This window comes from Emydura macquarii, unplaced genomic scaffold, assembly GCF_026122565.2.
Source record: "Emydura macquarii macquarii isolate MOO-44397 ecotype Brisbane River unplaced genomic scaffold, CSIRO-AGI_Emac_v2 contig_691, whole genome shotgun sequence".
Taxonomy (NCBI): domain Eukaryota; kingdom Metazoa; phylum Chordata; order Testudines; family Chelidae; genus Emydura; species Emydura macquarii.
The window spans coordinates 3628031-3646447 of NW_027130828.1; the positions used below are offsets into that span (position 1 = coordinate 3628031).

Sequence of the window (18417 nt, forward strand, 5' to 3'; positions counted from 1 at the left end):
TCCGGCTCCGGCTCCCGGTAGGTTCGCGTCGCGAAAAAGCCGTGGAGGGGAGGGGAAAGGGCAGGAGCCCGGCCGGCCGGCCGGAAGAAGATTTCTGCGGGACTGCTTCCGCTTCCGGTGTCCTCCGGCCAACGCCTCCGCCCGGGGCTGGAGGATCCGGAGAGCGGCCCCGCCCCGCCCCGCCCGAGGCGAGTAAGATGCGGGGAGGGGGTAACGCGGGGCGGCGGCGAGGAGGAGGGCGAGCGGGGCGCTAGACTGGGGGCGAGCAGGGAGGGGGGTAGCGGGGGGAGCGAGAGGGGCGGGGTAGCTGGGGTGTGTGTATCGCTCAGTCCCACCGCTGCAGGGTGGATTTTAGGATATTTCTCCTCAGGGCTATGAACCGCCCACCCAGCGAAGGGGGAGGAGGCAGAGACTTTCCCTGTGGGCAAATAATCCCATAACTGTCCTCTGTGGGGCTTCCTGCCTTTCCCTCCACCGGCTGATGGTGGAGAGTGTCAGACCCAGGACACTGGGCTGCATGGCCACTGGGCTGGTCAGGTTTCTTCCTCTGAGGGGGTGGAATTGCAGAAAGTTAGAACTAGAAAAACTGTCATAGAGCGTCAGCTGAAATTACCTGTGAGAATAAGGTGCAGCTACCCAAGAGAGGATGAGCAGGGGATAAACTGATGCTACCCTTGATCTTGGTTGCAAAGCCACAAAGAAGGATGGAGCCAAATGCAGCATGCACCTGTCCAGGTAGGCAGGTGCTTTGAGCCCTTTAGCAGGCCTAGCATTTTATAAGGTGGAGAGGAATTGTGACTAACTCGTGTTAGGATTCCAATACTGTTCCTTCTCAGTATTGGGGAAAATGTTTTTTTAAACCCATGTTTAGTAGTGTGGATGTAAACACAGTTAATTATTTTCAAATATTTTTTTAAAGCCATTTTAAAGTTGTAAGGCAGACAAGCCTTTTGCTAACCCTGGCCTTCTCTTTCTTTAGGTAATTCATCCAGAATCTTTTAAACTGGTAACACATTGTCTGAGCAATATACAGAAACCTTCTGTGTGATGCTTGATCTAGAAAACTAAGGTACCGTAGCTAGCTAATTTTGAAATGTCTCTATTGAACTAAATTGTAAAAATATGACCCCTTTGCTAGACATGACCTATTTTGAATAGGAGTCACATGTGCCTATCAGCTGGAAGGATGGCGACTGGGATGCATGATATTGAGTAGAAATAGCATATAAAGCTTAGAAAGATGTAGAGAGCTTTCTTCCTCCCACCTCAGGCTAGACAAAAATACAAAACAGATCTGGAATTTACATTTACAGTATGACCTACTTCTTGTGTATGTCAAATTACTTGAAGGGTATGCTGGAAATCTTCATGCATGTTTGTGGGATATTGTTCCTAGAATATCATTCTTCTAAAAATGAGGAATTTTCCATGCAGGTGTTAATAGTCACCTAAAGGTCATTACAGTTTAGAAAGCAATGTGTTTCCTGTGAGAAAGTGTTCTCTGGTGAAACTATCTATTAGCACTGTTCTTTCACATTCACCACCTATTTAGCAGTTTGACTTTCTCACCCTTAAAAACCCTCAAAGAAAAATGCTTGGTTCAGTGCTCAATAATGGACATTGGACAAATGCATAAAGATGATAAATGAGATCCCAATCACTTATTAACAAAGACTTATGGCAGTAACTCATTGGCCTCCATTAACTTACTACTTTTAGACTTGCATTCATTGTAATCGTTGCAATGAGCAATTAGCATGGGGTTTAGTGAAGTATCTTTTCAGTAAGTTAGGCCAGTCTGCATCATGAACTTCAGGGAGACTTGAAACCCACAGGCCTTTCTAGCGCCCACACAGTGTTATTTCATTGTGGATACTTTAATTGTTACACTATAATGAAACAGTCATATAAGAATATGTAACATTTGGAAAAAGTTACACACAAACTAGACTTCTTTTCCTGTCAGAAAGGGAAAGCAAACAAAACCAGTTTAAATGCATCTGAAGTTCCTGGAATGTGTTGCTTGATGTTTACTTCTCCAAAGGTTATTACCTCCTAAAATTGATATTTCCTCTTTGGAATCAGATAAACAATAGGTTATAATCCCATCGTATACAGCACTTCCTTCTCTTTAGCTTCAGCAGGACGAAGTTGTAATGTGAGATGATTCTACTCTCTGGCTCTGAATTTTCAAAGGTCCTGCAATTCTGGAATCTTTCAAAATCCTGTTGTAGATCTAGCATGTTACAAACTGGTAAATATGGCTGATAATACAAGAGGGCTAACCGGAGAACCTTTTTGCTGCTGAGAACGTGGGACTAAATGTCAGCTGGCCAGTGGACATTGAAGTCTTTTGTTTATCAGCATCTACGTGGTTTTAAGTGCTAAAAAATTCTCTGCATTGAACTGTTGCTTTGCGTTCTCATTCATCTGATTTCCTAGACATAGCTCCATTTCCCAGAGGTAATAGGTGTAATAGGTTCTCATCCAAATGGATAGTCTTTCCATTTATTCTCTTAAACTCCACAGTTTTTTCTGCTTTCCAGCCCTCTGTAATCTTTCAATAAGAGATGAAAGTGGTGTGGATTGGGGTAGGGTGGTGGTTGTTGTTTCAACAAGCCATCTGGGATTTTAAATCTCCTGGGATTCCTTCACTTCCTGCAATCCCAATTCACAGCCAAGGCTGTGTGAACAACCTCTTATCAAAAGTCATGGTTGTCTTAGACCATGTCTACGTTAGAAGCGCTTTACTGATATAGGAATACCTGTATACTATACCAGCAAAATGTTCCTATTATGGACTTCCACTGTGGACACCTTTCATTGTGGATGGGGCTATTTCAGCAAAGCTGCTGGTACAGTAGAACCACTCCCTTGAGCAAAACAAGCTATCCCAGTAAAAGTACAGCATGGACAGTATGGTTGTCTCTCCATTAGGGACTTCAGCTGGCACAGCTCTGCCTGTCAGTGATTACACCTTTTCACATGCCTAACTGACCTAGCTGTGCAGGCAGGAGTCAGTAGCATGGACTGGGCTTATCCTTATAAGAACTGTTCAAAACCAAACGATTGTTTTGGAGATGGGGGAGGAGAATCCTCTAGAGACCAAATCTGAAACAAGAGAACAAGCTTCCCAGTTGAGTGGTGTTTCAAAGGAGCAGATCAGAAGCAGTCCCTGAATACCCAAGGCACAGATCCTAGAATGGGGTTAACTTGCATAACTAGAAAGCGACAGTGTGAAAGGAGTTGCTTGCTCAAATTAAAAGGCACCTTGAAGACTATTTTGTTTCTGAAATTTGACTTGATGGTCAGCCAAATCCAGAGTTACAGGTATCTGAAAGTGTGCCTTTCAGAACCTCCTCATTGTAAATAACAGATAGGTGAAGGTACAGCCCCTTCCATTGTGACTAGTACTGGACTTTATTTTTTAGACCAGATGTAGAGTTCTGTGCATTTTAGATGTAACACAGGCTGTATTTTATTTAGAAATACCACCAAGTGAGCAGGAGGTTTTCGAAGGTGGAGGAATTTTAACTGTTCTTAGTTTGATTCATAGACCATTATTTCTCCTATTAAGTACATGAATGTTAAGAGGCTTTTTAAAATATTACACTGTCCTCTCTGACAGGTGATTCAGTGTAACATTGAGAGATCAATTGCCTATGGAAATTGTTCATACATTAAAGCAAAACAGCTGCTAAAAACTAAATGGACACTAAAGGGTCAAATTGAGCCAAAAACTTAGTTTTTGTTAATCTGAAAGAAAGCTTTTATAAAAGTTTAAGCCAGTAGAAATATGTCTGATTTTATTTTACATTTCAAAGAAATAGTGTATCTATATGTATAAAACTATAATATTTTAAACAAACGTTCTTCTGTAGTGTTGGGGACTGTACATTATACTAGTGCATGAGAATTGGAATATGAAATAGACTAGAAATTGATTAGGCTACTTTCACTGTCCAAGTTTTTTGAAATGTGGAAAAAGTAAACATCACTAAGAGATTAAAAGTAAACTTAACTTTTAATTCTTTCACTTTTAATAGTCTTGGTTGTTTTTGGTAACATAAACATACACATTTTACAGAATGTTTTCTTAACCTGTACCTTTAGTCCTTTTTTAATTTGCATGATTACATCCATTAGTTTCCTCATTTACTGTTTCTTTATTTTTGTCTGCTTTTGTTCTTTAGGTCTGCCAAAATGTCCGAAAGATCTGATATCCTTCACTTCAAGTTTGAGAATTATGGAGATTCAATGTTACAAAAAATGAACAAACTGAGAGAAGAAAACAAGTTTTGTGATGTCGTAGTTCACATAGACAACGTTGAGGTTCATGGGCATAAAATTGTGTTTGCTGCAGGCTCCCCCTTTTTAAGAGATCAGTTTTTGTTGAATGACTCCAGAGAGGTTAAAATCTCCATTCTGCAGAGCTCAGAAGTGGGGAGGCAGTTGCTTTTATCCTGTTACAGTGGCATTCTGGAGTTTCCTGAGATGGAGCTGGTAAATTACTTGACTGCTGCAAGCTTTCTTCAGATGAGCCACATTGTGGAACGATGTACACAGGCTCTTTGGAAGTTTATAAAACCTAAGAAGCCATTGGAGAACAAGGAGGATTGTGAACAGCAAAGCGATTCTTCTGAGTTGAAAGAACACCAAGGAGATGAGGACTCTCTGCAGCAGGGTTCACTATGTATTCAGACCTCAGAAGACAGTATGGACATGGAGGATAGTGACATTCAGATTGTCAAGGTGGAATCTATTGGGGAGGTGTCTGAGGTTAGAAATAAAAAAGATCCAAACCAGTTTATTTCTTCTGAACAAACCGCTTTACATTCATCAGAGCCTCAGCACTTTTTAATCAATTCCACTGTGGAAAACAGAACGAGTGAAATAGAACAAAATCATCTCCACAACTATGCCCTTTCTTATGCTGGCAATGATAATTTCATCATGGCCTCTAAAGACATGTTTGGTCCTAACACCAGAGGAATAGACAAAGGTCTCCAATGGCATCACCAGTGTCCCAAGTGTACCAGAGTATTCAGGCACCTGGAAAACTATGCTAATCATTTAAAAATGCATAAACTGTTCATGTGTCTGTTGTGTGGTAAAACATTCACTCAGAAAGGCAATCTCCACCGACACATGAGAGTGCATGCAGGGATCAAACCTTTCCAGTGTAAAATCTGTGGGAAAACCTTCTCTCAGAAATGTTCTTTACAGGACCATCTCAATTTGCACAGTGGAGACAAGCCTCATAAATGTAACTATTGTGACATGGTATTTGCACATAAACCTGTTCTGAGGAAACACCTTAAACAGCTACATGGAAAAAATAGTTTTGACAATGCCAATGAAAGAAATGTCCAAGATATAACAGTGGACTTTGATTCTTTCAGCTGTAGCACTGCTACAGATAATAAGGTCTGTCAACAAGCTGATGCAAGCCAGATACTGGATACAGGGAAATTGGCTCAGGCTGTGCTCAGTTTAAGGAGTGATAGCACCTGTGTCAATTAAGCATTCATATAAACAGCCTGTTGTTGGCATCATGAGGAAAGAAACAAAAGGTTGGATGTGGGCTTTAACCAAAGCAGATGGTATATCCTGAAAGGTTGTGTACAGATGGAGGGTTGAATTACAAAACCTAGCAGGTTGTCAGCCTTCGTTCTAGTCATGTTATTTTCTGAGACTAGCAATCTTCATGCAAGTTTCTGTCTGTCCCTACTGGTGACCATAGGGTTAAATTTTGGATTAATTTAATCTGATATGGAGATTTGGGATTGTTGCCTTTTGATGGACTCTTGCTGTGGGCAGTCACAAATTAAACTATGTGCTGTACAGTTAAGGGCCTCAGTATGCCTGGGCAGATGGAAGAAACAGCAGAGAGGATGAGTCTGAGAGATAAAACCTAACTTTTTTTTTCCCAAAAAGCACTGGATAACTGAGAATTATGTAGTTCAACTGCTAATTTGTTTCTTTTAGTTTGTCCATTAAAACTTCAGTTATTTGCCTTCCAATTTTACCCAAATCCGTAAAGTTAAAATTAAATACCTTCTTCTGTGTCACTTTTTTGTCCCTTCTAAACTATGTAATCGAATTTCCTCTGCTAATCAGCCCTACCACTACCCATCACAACTTTCAGGAATATTAACATGGATGTGTGTTATAAAGAGCTAAAGGCCTGAATGATTTAAGTGGGTCAGATAATGATTATATGGTACTATTTGTAATGAAGATAAATTGCAGATCTTTAGAAGATGAGGCTGATTGCCTAGAGTCAGGGTATGACTTACTGGTTGATGTAGAGCTACTGAGGGTGTGCTTTCACAGAATAATTAGCTCAAGTGATACCTCAAATGCTACCCCTAATTCAACTCTTGTGCAAGTTAAGTGGTGGTTTAATCTAGCTAGCTTTCCCTTCGGGGCTGGTGGAGAAGGGATTGAAGTTCAAGTGATGTTGATGCTAAAGCTAGCAACTCTCTGGGGATGCAACAACTTGAGTTACAACATGCACCTAGAAGATAACAAGAGAATAAATACCCAGCATGGACTTGTCAAAAATAAATCATGCCAAACCAACCTAATTTCCTTTTTTGAAATGTTTACTGGCCTAGTGGGTGGGGGGAAGCAACAAATGTATCTTGATTTTTAGTAGGGTTTTTTACTTAGTCTCACATGATTTTCTCATAAGTAAACTAGGGAAACGTCTAGATGAAGTTACTATAAGGTGGGTACATAACTGGTTGAAAGACACTACTCAAAGAGTAGTTATCAATACTTTGCTGTCCAATTGGGAGGAGGTATCTCGTGGGGTCCTGCAGGAGTCAGTCCTGTGTCCAGTACTCATCATTATTTTCCTTAATGACTTAGATAATGGAGTGGAGAGCGTGGTTTTTTTGTTTTTGTTTTTTTTTATTTGTGGATTCCCACCAAACTGGAAGGGGTTGCTAGCACTTTGGAGGATAGGATTAGAATTCAAAATGATCTTGCCAAATTGGAGAATTGATCTGAAATCAACAAGATGAAAGCTAGTAAAGACAAGTGCAAACTACTGAGGAATAAAAAATCAAAAGCACAAATATAAAATTAGGAATAACTGGCTAGGTGTTAATACTGTTGAAAAGGATCCAGTAGTTATAGCAGATCACAAATGTAATGAATCAACAATGTGATGTAGTTACAAAAAAGACAAATATTCTGCAGTGTTTAACAGGAGTGTCATATAGAAGACGCAGGAGGTAATTGTCCCTCTCTACTTGGCAATGGTGAGGCCTCTACTGGAGTACCAAGTCCAATTCTGGGTGTCTCACTTTAGGAAATATGAGGACAAATGGGAGAGTTCAGAGGAGAGCAACAAAAATGATAGAAGGTTTAGAAAACCTGACTTTGGAAGAGAGGCTTTAAAAAAAAAGGGCATGTTTAATCTGGAGTAAAGAAGACTGAGGGGGCATGTGGTAATAGTTTTTAAATATGTTGACAGCTGTTACAAAGAGGACATTGTTCTTCATGTCCACTGAAGATAAAACAAAAAGTAATAAGTTTAACCTGCAGCAAGGGAGATTTTCTAAAGATGCACTGAAATAGGCTTCTCAAGAAGGTTGTGGAATCCCTGTCATTGGAGGTTTTTAAGGATAGACCAACACCTGTCACAAATGGTCTAGGTTTATTTGGTCCTATCTCAGCACATAGGGCTGGTCTGAGTGACCTTTTGAGGTCCCTTCCTGGCCTAGAGTTCGAGGATTCTAACTCATTAGCAAGTAATCAAATCACTGCTAATCCATGCTGTTAATCAAATCAGACTGTGAAACGCTCAAGTTGTTTTGAAGCGTGGTCACTCTCACTCACACTAGCCTAGCATGAGTCTAGTAACTCAAGCATGCTAACTTGCTGTGAAGGCAAGCTCTAAAGGACCACCTACCACTGAATGTACTGAGAAATGGTAAATACTTCAAAATAAAATTGTTGTTCTGTCTCCTATAAACATTGCTTCACGTAAACCACAATTGTGACTTTCGTATTTGGTTTTAAAGCAAAGCTGGAGTGGGGAATATTGCTTTATGGCACTATGAAAAGAATTTGTTTCAGCAGCTCTGTATTTTAATTCTCTTCCTAGATACCTAATAGAAGCCATGTATGTCAGTTAACTGGAAGAAAACTGCCATACTGATGAAAACCCCATATAAAGTTAGATTACGGTCTCTGTGGGTTCCTAAAGGTATGCACTTCATCTTGAAAAGTAGACTAGTATTTAGCTATTGCCCTACATAATTCAGGAATCTTAATGCTTTACAAAGTAATATAGAGTAAGGTACAGGAATCACTGGCTGTAGATTAATGCATCAGTTATTAACTGTGCTCAGCAATAGCTCTTTCACACAGCCTTCAACATCAGACTAGAGAAAATGGAATGTCAACTGCGGATTGAGATTATACTGTACTTGTTTTGAAAAGTGTCATCTAGAAAATGTTCATCTAGATGGCTGCCATTCTAGCTGGAGTGAAGGGATCGTGCTTTAATATCTCATTTGAAGAATACCGTTTACAGCTGAGCAGCACTCGTACTCAGCTGAAAAGCAGTGTGGTCCAATAACCTACTGCTTGATCCTTCTTAAAGAAATGCTGTTCATATTTGGACCAAATATTACTTCTAATGCAGTTGTTTATCTAGTACTATAAAAATGTATGACCAAAGCATTTTACTGCAGAAAATAATTTATTTTTCATTATCAGAAGATAGCCTTGGTCTTGAGAAAAGGGATGTACGAAAGTCAGAAGTTCCAAAAACCAGCATTACAGTGAAAAAGTGCTAATATTGCAAAATGCTATGAAAGGGCAGACTCACCTTTTCAGGTGAATAGTTTTAAACAGCTATATTTGACTGTTATGTGTACAGTTTTGAAATAAGTAATGAAAATGGGGAGGGGGCAACAAATATTGTAGCAGATTAATTTTGTTCTGAAATGTAACTATTTTAGAGCAGTACTTTCAGAATCTTGGAACAAAGACTAGGATTGCATGGGAAAATAAACTTTTTTAGAAGAAAAAAAAAAAAAAAAACACCTGTTCACAGAATCATCTTGAGCTATCTAAGTTACCCATGGTTATTATGTCTGAAATATTTGCATGTGAATCTGATTTCAGACAGAATCTTCTATATTGTTCAAACGTTTTGATACTATAATATTCATTATATGAAAACGGGTTATCATAGCTCTAATGTATATTAGAGAGACAGAAAATCTGGTCAATGCTTTTTCCCTGAATTATGTATTAAAATGGAGCCCGGGGATATCATTATAAAACCAATTTATCCAAAATAGCCAAAGACAGCTTTCTTATAGAATAAGAGGATCTTAATATGTTGTTAATCATGTATGAATAACTTTATTCTAAATCACTTTTTATTGCAAAGTTCTAACCAGTGAAAGACTAGATCCACTTGAAGTTGATAGTGCTCTTGCACAGTCAGATAAGTACCATGGCAACTGTCGTAATCTGTATGTTAATGTGTCAAATACCATTTACTGATAAATGGATAATCTCACAGCTGAGTGTATTATACAACTTCCTGCCTATCCAAAATGTTAGAAATCATTGGGATAGATAATAAGACAGAAAATATCATTTTGCCTCTTCATAAATCCATGATACGCCCACATTTTGAATACTGCGTGCAGATCTGGTTACCGCATCTCAAAAAAGATATAAGGGAATTGGAAAAGGTACAGAAAAGGGCAACTAAAATGATGAGGGGTATGGAACAGCTTCTATAGGAGGAGAGATTAAGAAAACTGGGACTTTTCAGCTTGGAAAAGAGATGACTAAGGGGTGACATGATTGAGGTCTATAAAATCATGACTGGGGTGGAAAAAGTAAATAAGGAAGCGTTATTTACTTCTTCTCATAACACAAAATCTAGGGCTCATCAAATGAAATTAAGTGGTAGCAGGTTTTAAATGAACAAAAGGAAGTATTTCTTCACACCACACAGTCAACCAGTGGAACACCTTGGCAGAGAGTATTGTGAAGGCCAAGACTTAGTCCTGGTCTAAACTTACCTGGAGACTCGGCGGCAGTCGATGGGAGTTATGCAAACTATGCAGAGTAGCTTGCGTAACTCACATCAACTGCTCTGCTTCCCTTCTGCGCACTGTCTGCACTGCACTGTGTTCCCGTCGACACAACGCTATGCTACTTGAGGGGGTGGTTTACCAGTATCAATTTCCTGATCAATTGAGCGGGTCTACACTGACTGCTAAATTGATCCAGAAAGATTGATCTGGCGGCAGTGAATTTGCCGCCATCAGTATAGACATGGCTTATAACAGGGTTCAAAAAAGAACTAGATAAGTTCATGGAGGATAGGTCCATCAATGGCTATTAGCCATCATAGACAGGGATTGCTGTTTGGCAGAGGCTGGAAATGGCCAATGGAATGGATCACTTGATGATGGCCTGTTCTGTTCATTTTCTCTGAAACACCTGGCATTAGTCACTGTTGGAAGACAGGATACTGGACTAGATGAATCATTGATCTGATCCGTTAGGGATGGTCTTATGTTCTAAAAATAATTAGGGGAAGAATCTACCCTTACTAAAATATTTGAAAGACACTTTCACTACATTTCTAAGGATTATTTTTGCTTTTAGAACCTATTTACTTGATGAGCATATGGGTAAGAGAACGACTGTAGGTTTTTCTTATCTTTTTATAGAAGAATTTTCAAGTTAGTGACTCTGACATACTTGAAGTGTCAGGTTTTTTGTGGGTTTTTTCCCTCCCCCTCTGTGGCAAAACTTACACAGTTTGTCATGGCTGTAGTCTTATTTAATTGACTTGAAAATTGAGCACATTGAATGCAAAAGTACAGAAAATGAGAGCAGTGGTGGTGAATGCTGGAGTCATTTTGAGAAGGGATGGAGAGCAGGGAAAAAGACTTTCAGGAAAAATGTGATACAAAGTAAAATTGCATTAAAAAAATTACTAGCACCCTACAGCCCTGTGTTGTCTTTCTTTTTAAATTATAAAAACAATAATGGTGCAGATGAAATGAGCAAATGTGTAGGACTATAGTTCACTCTACTGATCTGATACCATAGAAAGACAAATTCTGCCTGGGGAAGGAATATATTGAACATATTTCTTTTATCCCAGTGTATGCTCCACAGAATAATTAACTACCTCTTCAATTATTAGAAGGAAGTTGAATAAAAATGTTTATTACCAACCATGGTGTGTCAATGGCTTTTAAAACAGTTTTTAGACACCTTTCTCCCTACCTTTTGCTCGAGGTATGAGTACCATTTATGGGCAAGCCAACTTTTGTATCACTGCCACTGGCTTTTTTATGGTACGTTCTGTAGAGATCACAAAGATTTCTGACGCTGATGATTACTCACGGTGTGATCTAAAAGGAAAACCAGACTCGGCGTGAATACCCCAGGTCGGGTGTAGCAGTTCCGAATGTTGTGCCCAAGTGGGTGGTAGTACGGGTGAGGGGAAGTAACTGGTTTTGCCCCCTACAGCCCTCGAGTCTAATTCTGCCTTCTACTAAAACAGCTGCGCTAGGAGCAGACCCTGAATTGCGTCTCAGGCTGGCATGCCTGACTGAGGGGCAGCCGCAGAGCCCGTCCCGGAGGGCCTGCCCTGCCCAGCAGGAGCGGCCCGCTCTGCACTCATGCTCTGTCTGTGTCCTGGGGACGGACGCTCAGGGGCGGGCCTGGCGCTGGCAGGACAAAAGGCCCTGACCTTCTTCCCCGTCTCTGCGGGCTCGGACGCGCCGTAGGGCTTGGGCGAATCCACGGATGCTCTCCGTGCCTCGTGTTCAGCCGAGGCCCCCGCCCCTGTCCGCGGCCGGGTGTGAGGCTGACCCGGTGGTAGCACGGCGCTCTGACAGTTTGCTGTGGGGGAAGGGGTCACTTCTCCCCCTCCCCCCGTCCCCGCCGCCGTGGGGAAGGCGCCCGACAACCCCGCCCCCGGTGTCATCACTGTATCTCCGGGGGCGGGGCAGGCAGGCACGGGGGAATACGAAAACAAAACACATCCGCCTCCGTCCAAAACCACTTCCGGAGCTGCCGGAAGCAGCCCTGCTGCGGCCTGGTCCTATTGGCTAGGGGAGGACGGGAGCTGGGGTCAAGGACGGACAGCGCGCGCTAGGAAGAGGGTCTCTTCCGGCGTGGGGTGGGGGGAAGGTGGGAGCGGAGGGTGTGTTTCCGGGTCAGCTGTCGCGCTGGCTGCCGCGATTCTCGGGGCCGCCCGCTGCTGCCGGTTCGGAGCTGAGGGCCGTGGGAGGAGGCGGTAATCCTGGAAGGGGGCGCGGGTCTGCCTCTGGGCCGGTGTCTCCGGCCGCCTCCCTTCGGGGCTGGAGCCGGAGCAGCCTAGGAGGGCGGGGGCGCCTGCGGGTTGGGGCGGAGAGGAAGCTCGGTCCGGTCTGCAGGGCGGGTGGGGTGTCGCGGGGGGGGGCCGGCCCTGGCGGGCGCGGGGGAAGGAAGGGGGTGGTGCGGCTGGGGTAGTGTCACTGGGACGTAGGGCTCATCATCGTTTAAAATTGTTCTTCGGGCCTAGCTGTGGCCAAGCCTCCCCCGTGTGACTTGTGGCCCCGGGCTCTTGTGGAGACCGTGCGGCGGGAAAGGGTTAAACGTTAGGGGTGGTTCCTGCTGACGGCGTGTTCTGTGACAGACTCTGTGACCTCTCTAGCCCGCAGCACCAGGCTGGCCCACTTGCGAACACCCCGTCCGCGATCTGGCCAGGCTCTGCATAAACACTGGTCAGGCACTGGTCTGATGTAGTGGCTGGGTGGGTGAGTGCGCAGTTTTAATCGGTGCAGGTGAAGTGGTATTCAGAGAATGTCAGACCAGACGATTGAGACCACAAAAGCTGCATCCAGTCTGACGTGCCTGAATTGTACAATTTCTGTTGTGTGTCTTTTCAACAGGTTGTCAACATGGCTTCTGACTCGGATGTGCTGCATTTCCAGTTTGAACAGCAAGGGGATGCTGTGCTGCAAAAGATGAACCTCTTGAGACAGCAGAATTTATTTTGTGATGTATCAATATACATCAATGACACTGAGTTTCATGGACACAAGGTGATTTTTGCTGCCTGCTCCACTTTTATGAGGGATCAGTTTTTGCTCAATCAGTCAAAACAGATGCGAATCACCATATTGCAGAGTGCTGAGGTTGGCCGAAAGTTACTGTTGTCTTGTTATACTGGTGCTCTGGAGGTTAAAAAGAAGGAGCTTTTGAAATATCTGACTGCTGCAAGTTATCTTCAGATGGTCCATATTGTAGAGAAATGTACCGAAGCATTGTCTAAATATCTGGAAATTGATGCTTCTATGGAGAACAGTGATCAGAACACAGAGACATGTCATTCCTCAGACACCAAGCTGAGAAATAAATATGACAGTTTAGATAAAGACTGTGAAATAATTGACATTTCTGATGATAGCCCTGTTAATTTAGAATACAATGTAAAACAGGAGAAAAGAGATGTCTTACAACCTGCAGTGCAAAGCTTAATATTGGAAAGAAAGGACATGAAAACTCCAGAGATTTCCACAGTTGAAATAGGATATAAAAATGATGAAATTTGTATCTTCAGAATGGATTCCATGAGCACAGTTAATGTGGAAAATGATCATTTTCCACAGCCTTGCACCTCCTCTAAAACAGGCTTATATTTTCCAGAAACCCAACATTCACTGATAAATTCTACTGTTGAGAGCAGAATTACAGAAGTGCCTGTGAGTCATTTTCAGGGCTTTGTCAGTGACAATACAGAAGGAACCTCCAGTGTAGTGAGTGGGTTTCCGAGTCTGGAGGATTCTGGTTATTCATGGCGGCACCAATGTCCTAAATGTCCCCGAGGATTTGTACACCTTGAAAACTATCTCAGACACCTAAAAATGCACAAACTCTTCTTATGCTTGCAGTGTGGGAAAACATTTACACAAAAGAAGAATCTCAACAGGCATATCCGAGGACACATGGGCATCCGCCCATTCCAATGCATGGTTTGTCTGAAGACATTTACTGCTAAAAGCACGCTTCAGGACCACTTGAATATTCACAGTGGTGACAGACCCTACAAATGCCATTGTTGTGACATGGACTTTAAACACAAATCTGCCCTAAAAAAGCACTTGACTTCAGTTCACGGAAGGAGTGGCGGTGACAAACCAAACCTTGACACTATTACACAAATCAAAATAGACTATGATTAGTGGATCTCAGGATAGATGTAAAGACAGGCTCTACTTAACCCTGTTGTGGTGAAATGCCAGGTGTTCACCAAATCTCTGTGTAACAGACAGGTGCAAATAAATATCTGATCTTGCTTAGTGTGTTAAAATCTAGTATTGGTGCAATTGTTTGGAAGGTAAATGGCCAAATTGGGGAGCAAAATTTGTGCTCCTCTACTGGTACTCACGGATAAAGGACAGCTCCACAAAACTTTTTCATCTAAAGGAGAACTTTCTGCTTGTCTTTCACACTTCCTCCTTCCATTAGAGGACACTGCCAGCATTTGGAGAACCATTGATATCACAAAGAGCCAAAACCTGAAGTGTGGCTCTCCCAACATTTAAGAGAGTGGGAAAGGGGATGTCGATACCTAGTCAGAGAGCCAGTCATCCCCACTCAATTGAGTGTTCTAAGAGCGATAGTTTATGGTGAGGTCATCTTCCCAGTTCAGCAAAGTGTTGGATCTTTTAGCAAAAAAAAAAAAAAAAATCAGGACCTCTTCTATTCTATATAGATTTTTCTGCCACATACATCATTGTATCTGATTCTCAAGTGTGTAATTTTAAAAAACAAAACCAGAAAAACTCTAGGGAAGCTTTGAAGCTGTCTTGATAAATAAAAGAGCAGTAAAAGGCACAAACAAACACAATATTCAGTTGACATTTAACTGAATAAGGTCTCATTTTATTCATGTTCTAAATTTTTCTAACAACCTGTTTCTGACAGCTTTGTTCTCATTGATACAAATTGTTTGGTTGTATGCTTGTTTTAGTAATCAAACCGTAACTTTGTCCTTTGTCTTCTGATTGTATTTGTTTGTCTTGGTTTTGTAAATCTCAGATGTGTACTGCCACTGTGAAAATCTGAGTTATAAGCTGTCACGTATAAGGAATCTATATCTATTTGAAAGACATCCTTTCTGTATAAAGAACAGTTTGGACACTGAGGACTCTTCAGTCTCTAATTGTATGATATTGTAAAACACTATTGTATGTGTCTGGGTAAATGTTGCACTTCATGGTTTTACCTGCAAGCATCAAGTTGCCCTATAACTTAAACTCTTTATCTTGCACCTGTCCTTGAGTGGCATACATTTCTTCCATCTAATGTGGTATAAATAAAGAATATATACAGTTATTGAAGTGGAATAATGCCATTTATTTCAGATCCTCTTGAATTAACAAAAAGATCAGTGCACTTTCTTGTGTATTTATACCACATAAGGATATACTTCTATATAGATCTTATGTCAGTTGCAAAGGGATATCATTAATTAACCTCCTGTATATCTAGTAGTACAAGAGCCACTCTTTTGGGTTTTACTTACCAGTCAATTAGTGGGGTTTATGTGCACAATATGTACTGTGTAGCTTCTTATTATTCATCTATAATAGCAATGTTCAACTATACTGGAAACCCAGTTTTAACAGGTTTAATGCTTTAGGCATTTTACTTTTGTTTTAGGGTGGATTTATAATAAGTTTTTCACTTGATAGTTAGAATCAAGCTTTGAATAACTGATTTACCAGTCACTTATTATAATGCAAGCAATAATGTCTAGTGGTCCCAACTGAGTTCATTATGCTAGGCAATGTACATGTATCACTGCCTCAAAGAGGTTACAATCTAAATAGATAAAATAGAGGGTGATAGATAGGAAGTATGGCTATCTCTATTTTACAGATGGGGTACTGAAGTAGAGAGACTAATGCCCCAGCCCCACAAAGAGTGAAGAACATGCTTCATTTTACACAGCATGAAGTAGTCCTATTGAAGTGAATTGGACTACTTGGTGTATAAAGTTAAGCATGTATGTAAGTCTCCGTAGGAAGGGGCCCAAATGGCATGTCCAAGGAAGTATGTGGCATAACTGGCAACTGAAAAAGAATATAAGAAGTCCCAATCTAGTGCTTTAAGGATCAGACTTTTTCATCTCTCTGCTCTTATATATAATTTGGACAGCGTTGTTTGGCATTCTTAACTATAACAACTATATTTGCCAAACTAGTGGTTTGGGTTTTGTTTCCTTTTTTGCTGGACACTGATGCATAATAGACTTTGTAAGTTTAGGTTTGAAACATGGTTGTTTCACAATTGCTTTTCATGGTACTTTGTTAGTTTGGTTTGTCTTCCTTTATTATATCTGTGTTTGCGATCTTGTTGACTTTGCATTTAGTGGTGGATCTGCTAGTCCCTCACACAGTAACAAATGCATAGAGTTCATTTTTGGTTTCGTAAATGTCTTATTTTGTTAATAGTAACATTAAGGGCCTGACTTCCAAAAACATATTCTTACTTTGCTCTCTTATTTGCTGTATTTACAAATATTAACTTGGGTGTGTGTATAGGTCTATATCTAACTGTTCATTTGCACCTATAGATTAGCACACTTTTTAAAATCAGGTCCTTAATTCTTAGGAGATGTCAGAAAACATGTATTATGTTGTTATGTATTATGTTAACAAATTAAGGACAACTTGATGCTTCTTTTAAATTGGAACCTTTATTATATTGTAGTACAGTAATTAAATATATTGTGCTGGTGTGGGGCAGACAGGGCCTTAGTTTGGTTGTCTTTGGATTTGTTCAACTAAAAATGCCTTTCTGGCAAGTGCATGTGTCTCAGCAAAATGAATTCAAACAATCATTGCCCAATACAGGGGTTTGTTATGCATGATGTTTCCCTAATTGATAAAGGGGAAATAGAGGCTAAGATCTTGATTTACCAATCCTTCTCACACAGAAAGTGCATCTTTTTTCAGCTGTTCTAATGTATGTACATCTGAGCGGAAGCCGTGTTTACCTCTTTGGTGGCTAGAATTTGTTACTTGATGAATTCTGAATTCAGACTCAGGCATATGTATGCATATGAGTCCCCTTGTGCCATTTTCTTAAATGTAACCCTTTGCACTATTTATAACAAATAAAATGGAATGGAAATAAGAGACATATCTTCTTCACCTATCCCTTGTTAAGAGGATGTGTGAATAAAGGGTTCATTGATGGATTTTTCGGTGGCTAAAGACCCCAATTTGTGCTCTGCAGATTTTCCCACAGAGGTGTAATCTTGGAGGAGACATAGTTGTTGACTAGAGTGTTGTGTCCGTCCTTTCTTCCTTTGTCGCTTCTCTGTCTCATGAGCACATCTGTTCTCAAAATGGGCTGAAGCTTGGTGTATGGTATGATGCCCCTGTGTTCTGTTCCACGCCAAGTCCTCCCAGTGTGTTGGATTGATACCACTCTTTTTAAAGTGTACTTTCAGTATGTCTTTGTAGCACTTCCACTGCCCTCCGCAAGCCCTTCTTCCCTGACTTAACTAAGAGAAGAAGACTTGCTTCAGGAGGCGAGTGTCAGGCATACGTACACCGTGGCCAGCCCAATGGAGTTGGTGTTTCATGAACTGCACTTCTACACTGCTGACGTTGGCTGCAGAGAGAATGCTGATGTTATTGCATCAGTCTTCCTAACTGATCCTGAGGATCTTCCTAAGGCAGCGCTGCTGGAGCCTTGATATGTCCACTCCAGCCACTTGATATGTCATCTATAGGTCACTCAGGTCTCACACCCACAGAGGAGGATGGGGATGACAACGGCTTATAAACCAAGATCTTGGTGCATGTTTGCAGATCTCTGTCATTGAAGACTTGTTTAAGTAGTCTTCCAAAGGATGTGCTGGCGCAGCAGATCCTGTATTCGATTTCTATGTCAATGCTGGCTGGCTGGGAGAGGTGGCTGCCAAGGTATGGAAAACGATCCACATTTTCCAGGGCTGCTCTGCCGATAGTGATTTGTGGAGTATGAAGAGTAGTTTGTGCAGGTGAGGGTTGGTAAAGTACCTTGTTTTTTCCAATGTTGAGAGAGACAGACCAAGATTTAGGGTGCTTTGCAGGTCAGCCTCTGTGTGCGTGAGGATGATGCAATCATCTGCATATTGATCTGTGATGCCAATTCTCGTGATCTTAGATTTTGTTTGGAGACATTGGAGACTGAAGAATTGGCCATCCGTACGATACTCATCCTGATTCCGTCAGGAAGGCGGTTGCAGATGAGAATCAAGATTATGGCAAGGTAAATGAAAAGGAGTGTTGGAGCAATGACACTGCCCTGCTTGACACCAGTGCGAATGAGGAATGGTTCAGTTTCTGAGCTATTGAACAGAATGGT

General features: G+C 41.4%; 2 protein-coding genes across 4 annotated transcripts; both read left to right on the forward strand.

Annotated features, from left to right (window-relative positions):
• Window positions 1-442: 442 nt before the first annotated feature.
• ZBTB26 (zinc finger and BTB domain containing 26) lies at window positions 443-6110 on the forward strand. The gene is made up of 3 exons (XM_067541729.1): window positions 443-735; window positions 980-1069; window positions 4194-6110. Exon 3 carries the CDS (start codon window positions 4204-4206, stop codon window positions 5521-5523), a length of 1320 nt encoding a protein of 439 aa, XP_067397830.1. The 5' UTR covers window positions 443-735; window positions 980-1069; window positions 4194-4203; the 3' UTR covers window positions 5524-6110.
• A 6007-nt stretch (window positions 6111-12117) lies between these two features.
• ZBTB6 (zinc finger and BTB domain containing 6) lies at window positions 12118-15199 on the forward strand. 3 transcript variants are annotated; one of them, XM_067541733.1, is made up of 2 exons: window positions 12118-12138; window positions 12942-15199. In XM_067541733.1, exon 2 carries the CDS (start codon window positions 12951-12953, stop codon window positions 14232-14234), a length of 1284 nt encoding a protein of 427 aa, XP_067397834.1. In that variant the 5' UTR covers window positions 12118-12138; window positions 12942-12950; the 3' UTR covers window positions 14235-15199. The 3 variants fall into 3 exon arrangements, with proteins under 3 accessions (XP_067397834.1, XP_067397831.1, XP_067397833.1); XM_067541730.1 differs by lacking the exon at window positions 12118-12138 and adding an exon at window positions 12178-12304; XM_067541732.1 differs by lacking the exon at window positions 12118-12138 and adding an exon at window positions 12249-12274.
• The last annotated feature ends 3218 nt before the right edge of the window (window positions 15200-18417 follow it).

Coding starts and splice junctions, on each gene's coding strand:
- ZBTB6 (XM_067541733.1), top strand. CDS start 12,951: ATGGCTTCTGACTCGGATGTGCTGCATTTCCAGTTTGAACAGCAAGGG.
- ZBTB26 (XM_067541729.1), top strand. CDS start 4,204: ATGTCCGAAAGATCTGATATCCTTCACTTCAAGTTTGAGAATTATGGA.